The sequence below is a fragment of the Juglans regia genome, chromosome 6, assembly GCF_001411555.2.
Source record: "Juglans regia cultivar Chandler chromosome 6, Walnut 2.0, whole genome shotgun sequence".
Lineage (NCBI taxonomy): Eukaryota > Viridiplantae > Streptophyta > Magnoliopsida > Fagales > Juglandaceae > Juglans > Juglans regia.
Window position 1 is genome coordinate 38,056,200 of NC_049906.1, and position 7,249 is coordinate 38,063,448.

At 36.4% G+C, this 7,249-nt stretch overlaps 1 protein-coding gene across 1 annotated transcript; it reads right to left on the minus strand.

Annotated features, from left to right (window-relative positions):
• Positions 1–1,785: 1,785 nt before the first annotated feature.
• LOC109005979 (transmembrane 9 superfamily member 11) lies at positions 1,786–4,451 on the minus strand. The gene is made up of 2 exons (XM_035690944.1): positions 4,320–4,451; positions 1,786–4,117 (listed from the first exon to the last, which is right to left on the minus strand). The coding sequence occupies exon 2, from the start codon at positions 4,093–4,095 to the stop codon at positions 2,122–2,124; it is 1,974 nt and encodes a 657-aa protein (XP_035546837.1). The 5' UTR covers positions 4,096–4,117; positions 4,320–4,451; the 3' UTR covers positions 1,786–2,121.
• Between the last annotated feature and the right edge of the window lie 2,798 nt (positions 4,452–7,249).

Here is a 7,249-nt window from a genome sequence, read left to right on the forward strand (position 1 = left end):
TTTTAGGCTATAAAACCTTTTGTGCAGATGATGCTCCTTGACGGTGTAGAACTCCTGCATTTATACGAGGTGTTAATTAGTTATACATTCTAATTAAGTTGGTTTTTGCTCTAACTTTCGTTTAGTAATTATGATCACATGAAGGCAAACTGAACACAATTATATTTCTTGACTTCTTGTAGAGAAAATATGAGGGGGAGCCCATTTTCAAAACACATTGGACGCTGTCAAATATCTTTTGTGATTTACTTTTGCTTGAGAACCAAATCACTATGTTTGTGCTAAAGAAGATTTACTCCCTTGATGGGGGAGACAAGTCTAAATGCGCTTGCTCTCAGATTTTTTTAACCCTTGAGACCTAAAAAGGATGAATTTGCTACACTTACATTGAACAAGCACGCTGATGGTCAGTATATACATCTATTAGCTTGGTTTCACTCTACGTTAACTTCAAGGGATAATATATACCCGCAGTAGCCTGAAAAGAGCGAAAAGAAACAAACACATCTTTTGCTTCCTGGGAAAGGTTGGGCGCATAATGCCAAAACACTTCGTTATGCTGGTGTTAAGTTTGAAACAAATTCTGGTAGCATTCTTGATATAGAGCTTAAAGGCAAGACATTAAAGATTCTGACCATTACAATCGATGATAGCACTGGCCCTTTGTTGAGGAATTTGATAGTTTATGAACAAAACAGTCGCGATGCAGCTCCATATTTGTGCTGTCTTGCAGTGTTCTTGAACAGCATAGTGGATACGGTCGAGGATGTAAGGATTCTTCATGCTGCCAGGATTATCAAACAGGCAAAGGGTGAAGACGAGGAGGTGGTCCATATTTTCAACAGCCTCACTAAAGAGCTGGTGTTTCCGCCTTTGTCAAACACACGACACCAGTGTTCGAATTTGCCATCTTATCGCTACACTAAACTACAAGAGAATAATCAGAAGATGCTTTTACTTCGTGATCACAGTCATCTTATCCTATCACCCGCACAATAAGCATTAAGATAGAAGCAAAACACTGTTTGAAATGGTTGATATATGCATGTTTATCTGGTGGAACCGACATTGATGATTGTGCCCTGTGTTTGCACATCATTTAGTATTGGCTTTTCAATAAAATTGGGAGTACTCGAAGTCTCAAGTGACAGTGTTTTTTCTTAAAATATATATAAATATATATATATATATATATATATATATATATATATGCTCTGTTGCTAATGTTCCATTGCGTATGTCTGTATTATGTGTATTATGTTTGAGTTTGAAATCGAATAAATCCATGTTGGAATCAGATGTTGCTGGGATTCGCTCACAATCCATGTTATACCACGGGCGCTGTTCCATTTAGCTGAAAAGCAATTAAGGAATTATATATTGAATAGTGCTTTTAGAGAGTAAAAAAACACACACACACACACATATATATATATATATATATTCAAGAGACTTGAGTTCTTACCGTTTATATCGAATCCAATAACTATGACATTTCTATTATCTAAAGCCCAAACGTGACTGACTAAACATGCCAAGTAAATTAAGAAAGAGAAGCGGGGAGAGAGAGAGATCCATAAGATGACAAATCTCAAGACACCCAAAATAAAATATATACTATGACGACACCTATGCTTAAACCACCAATTTGCACTGGCCGGCAGAGCGGCGAGGGTGGGGATTGGAATGTATTCGTGTGTGTGGACTTAAAATATGCATTCCCATACAAAATATGCAGATAAATCAGCAAAGCAAAACAAAGTCAAAATATTTCAAATTACTCCCAAAAAAACAGCAAAAATATTGTACCTTTAGCATTTTAAAACAAACAGATATCTTAAATCCAAAATTTTACACTAAGATCATCCCATACCAACAACTGATGCGTCCTGTCCGCCAGAATGCATATTAACTTTGGTGGCCAAGTCTCATGCCATGATTTCCAGATATTAAAGAATTAAGCAAATCCGGTCGAATTATTGTCATTACATTTCCTAGTTCCCTATATAGCAAAATAAACTCTAGAAAAGTAAACACCGTTAAACATCTTTGAACCGTCACATTCTCTCTCTCCTCAACAATGTTCTTCAAAGTGCTCTTTTGAGCATAGGTTGTTGGTCTTCAATCCAGCTTCACCGAAGAGAACAAGTAATGCACGAACCAGAATGATGAAAGAAACCCAACTGTGCCTGTTGCCAGCATGATTGCTACAACCATGAAGAGTGAATATCCCAAATAAAGCGTGGCCGAGACAGGTCCACTCAAGTTCTTCAGGTCGAATACGAGATAGTTAACAGAGTACAAGAAGATGTATATGGCAACAGAACCAGAAGCAAAAAATGACTTCCACCACCATTTCCAGTCCTCCACACAGAGATGCATGTAGGTCAAAACCAAAGATACCTCAGCACAAACCACAACGAGAAGAATCAAAACAATAAAGAGGAACCCAAAGACATAGTATACACGGCCCATCCAAATGCTAGACATTATAAAGAAGAGCTCAATGAAAAGGGTGCCAAAGGGAAGTGTGCCAGCGCCTAGAACGAGAAGCCAAGAAGGGTATTTCTGAGCTGGTATTTCCCGAGGAATCTGGTTTGTTCGAACAGGGTATTCAATATGAGATGCCTTTGCCCCAAAGTATCCACCAACTAAGGTAAGTGGAACTGAGATGCAGAACCAGAGGAGAAGCAGGATGACAAAAAGAGAAAATGGAATGGCTCCTGTGCTGTGACTTCCCCACAAGAGGAAATTCAAAGTGGTGAGGATCAAAAAGGCAATACCAGGGAAGAAACAAGCAACTTTCCATGAGACTGAAACCCATCCTTTGTTATCGCCACAGCCAATCGTCCTCCAAAGACGAACAGCAGCATAACCAGCTGCAATACCAAGTATCATATAGAAAAATAGCATACCTGTAACAAGTGTTCCACGTGATGCGGGTGACATGAATCCAAGAGCTGCAAACAATATTGTAACAACAGCCATTCCAAGAATCTGAACCCCATCTCCAACCATGATACACAAAAGGGCAGGATTGGTTGGGGCACGGAAAACATCCCCAACAACAAGCTTCCACCCAGATAGCTCCTCATTCATCTGTGCTTGTGCCTCCTTGTCAAGATCCTCGTAACGGGTCAGATCCCGCCTAACAGTCCTCAGGAAAATGACGAGAACAATACCAGCAAGGAAGGTTATCACCATTAGAGAATTCAAAATGGAGAACCAATGGACTTTCGATCCCTCCATCTTCAAATAAGCATCCCAACGCGATGGCCACTTGATGTCACTCTCCTCAAACGTGACCTCATACGTGAAGACAATTGGCTGCCCTTCCTTGATTGGCATAGACACAGTGTTGGGATCACATTTCACTGCATTGGGATACTTGCCGTATTTTTTCAAATTCTTCACTGAATCAACATTATGCATAACACTGCAAGGTATCACCTCAAACCCAACAACCATGTACCCAGGCACATCCGATTCCCCCTTTCCAATTGACGGGATCATATCAGGTGCATCACCAGTCCCCATTAAACGTGCCACATTGGCTTCTTCATACTTATGAACGAGCACATTAAACTTCAAATGGTTAAATATATAGTAAATATCTTGAAGCTTAACTCCAACAGGGTACCCCGTCCACCGCAAAAAAAAACCCTCCTTCTTTGTATACCGAATTGCAGGCAAATTATCAAGAATCAAATTAACCTGATACATCTCATCAATTCTTTTCTTCAATATGTTAAACTTTTCGGCCGATAATGGATCGGTCTTGCACAAAAAGATCTCAGTCTCATTCTTGTACATATTAAACCGATACGGAGAGTTTTCAATCCGATCTCCCATTAGAAGCTCGCCAAGATTCTCAGCACTGTCCTTGACACCCCCATCGGGAGTACAAAAGGGCAAACTGTAATAGCTAAAGGGCATTTCCGTATCGATGGAAGTAAGGGAATTCACTTTCACCGATAACTCGTCACCGACACCGTATTTGTGAGGGTAACTACCCGGGAGGTAAAACCCATACCCGGATTGGAATACCAAGCAGATCGTCAATACCCAGATTCTAAATTGATCGAAAAGCCCCATTCTTGAATGATGTGTGTCAGATCTGGAAGACCCAGGACAGAAAACGAATGAAAAACAGCAAAATAAGCCCAATTACTACGTGGGTTTTCGGTTTAATTGTAGATTCAGATATGACAGCATTGAAATAAAACACAGTTCTAGCAGTGAGAATCTAAACGAATTAGGAAGAAATCGAAGATAACAGGATATAAAAAGGGTGAAGAGAAAGTACGGATCTGACTGACCTTCACCGCCGGAAGAGTGAGAGAGACACGAAAATGGAGAGATGGGCCTCTCTGTGTGAGGAAGAAGCACCGACGAAGAGAGGGGTTGAGGAGTCTGATGGGAGGCTAAACAAGATTTATACGATCGGTTTTTCTTCGCGAGTGCGGCAAAGCCAAAGTAATTCTAGTCCTGTAAGTGATTGACCATAATGACCCCATCAGCTTCTGAATTCAGATGCCAATTCCTGGCCTCAAGTGTCAATATACTTATATGTGTAATTATAATAATTTTTATATAATAAAAAAGGTTGATGGTTAATTATTAAACAGTAAACTTTCAATTTTTTTGTTGAGATATGAATTCATCACATAATTTAGTTGTCACCAGTATTAATTAATAAATAATAGTTAGAACAGAATGTACTTTCTATGCTTCCTTTTATTTCAGGCTCTCATATCACATGAACTGCCTTTATTTATTGCAACCCACCTGCAAATTCCCAAGAAGACATGGCATGGCAGATACTTTTTCTTTTTCACCATCACCCCTGGCTTCAACTAAGCAATTTTCATTCTTTTTTTTTTTTTAAGAAAGTGACGATGCTCCAAATTTATTGATAGTTCTTACTTTTAACAGAAGAAAACTGTGGTTACAAAACTATATACTTTAAGATTACAGATAATATTCATGTTTGACATGAAGAGATCTGTAGAAATTATGTTGCTAAGTAGGTTGCTGCATAAAATATTCAGTTGCATTTCCACTAGTTAGAAGAAAATTATAGGAAATATTGAAGGATTGGGAGGCTGTTTGTTCACTAATTAGGTGAAGTAGCATGTCAAAAATGCAACAATTATCTAGTAAACTTTTGTTCATTTTATTTTTGATACATTAGGGTAGGGGAGGGGGTCAAAGTCGAACCATGAAACTCCTTTTAAAATACATAAATTAAGAAGAAAATTTGTATATATATATATATATGTGTGTGTGAGATTAAGACAAACCCTAATCCAACCAGCAAAAACTTTTGTACTTGGAAGATTTAAATATATAGAATTATGCTATATATTATACTCATATCCTACGTTCATCCTTTTATGTTAATGCGACGATGTCTCGTATTAATTAAATTTTCTTATCTTAAAAGAACAAGAGCTGATCATCCAATAATTATGGATAGTATAATAGTAACACAATGGAACAGAAATGAGATAAAAGTGAAACATATAACATTCTTCATTTGAATATCTGATATGGTAATTTGACTTGTAATAATAATTATAGATTGGATGTTGGATGCCTCAATGAAGTTAGAACATGATTGCACCATCTTCAACCAAATTGAAATGGTGTGGTGGATCCATACTTCAACAAGTAAAATAGCTCAGCATTCTCATGTACTTACATATATAAATATAATATATATTATATATATATATTAGCCCTTTGAAAGATGCATTATAACGAACCTGATGAAGAGAGGAGACCAAAAACAATACTTGCAGTTCTTTGTGATGATTTGAGGACTGATTTGATTGTTCACCATAACTTAAACACATTCCCCTCAACCCTTTTTCCATCACAAAATCACTCACAAAATAATAAAAGTGCTAACAAATTTTATAATAATAAATTTATAAACTGATATAATTTTTTTTATATAATACGTTAGATATATTTTATAATAAAAATAAGTTTAGAATTTATCGTATTATATCAAATTATATTAATTTTTTTGTTTATTCTTATAAAACCTTTTCCTAATTAAATCATTTCTCAAATAATAAATTATAGGAGAAATAGATATCCCTCCTTGTTTTTCAAAAAGGAAAAAAAAAAAAAAAAAGGGCTGGAATGTTCTAGGCCAACTATTAATTAAGTAATCAAATGGATCGTGCAAATCGAAGCTGGTGAATTTCACAATGAACAAATTTAATACATATTTTTAGTCCCACCAATTTCTATGAGCTGTGAATACTCAAAATTGGGATAGTCGTACTGATGGGAGGGGATGGCCGGCCACATTATTAATGGGCCTTTGAGGCTTAGTTGGGGTTGTAAAAATATAATAAAATTAGTTGATGAGTTATTTGAGATGGGTTTGGTCAAATTCAAATTCGGATAGGTTCGTTTATAATATAAATTATTTTTAAATACAAAATTATGATTGAATATTAAAAAAACACAACTCATATAAAAGTATAATCCATTCTCATAAGCTTGTATAATTTCATATTTATTTTTTTATAATATTATTTTGAACTTTACAATGAAAATATAAATCTCAAACTTTTAAAAATATTATTTCGCTTTCCTTGACAACGATTGGGAAGGGTGAGCTAAGGCATGTCCTGTACCACTTGGTCTGCACAGACATTTCTCCTTCAGCTCTTGCAAATTCCCTTTCAGATTACTCTCACAAAGACCTCACAGATTTTAGTATCTCAGCTTCTGTTATTAATTTTGTTGCTCATTCTGATCTATGACATTGTCGCCTTGGTCATTTATATTTTTCTAGGTTAAAGTTGATTTTTGGTCCTATTGTAAGGAAACATTGAAACACATAAGAGGAAGCACCAGCATTTGCTTAATGTGGCTCGTGCTCTTCGATTTCGAGCTAGTTTGCCTTTAAAATATTGGAGTGACTGTGTTTTAACAACCACATATATCATCAACAGACTTTCAACTCCAATATCAAACAATGAAACTCCATATGAGCTTCTCTTTAATAAAAAAACTTGCTTATGCTCACATGAGAGTTTTTGGTTTCTTGTGTTTTGCAGTAACTCTTTTGAATGGTAGAAAGAAATTTGACCCTAGAGGTCGTAGGTGTACTTTTCTTGGTTATCCCACTTGGAACCAAGGGGTACAAACTTTTAGACCTTGACAGCAACACCATTTTTATTTCAAGAGATGTCACTTTCCACGAATCTATTTTTTCCTTCCAAAC

Excerpts from the sequence above, each read along its gene's own strand:
- LOC109005979 (XM_035690944.1), bottom strand. The coding sequence starts at position 4,095 with ATGGGGCTTTTCGATCAATTTAGAATCTGGGTATTGACGATCTGCTTG.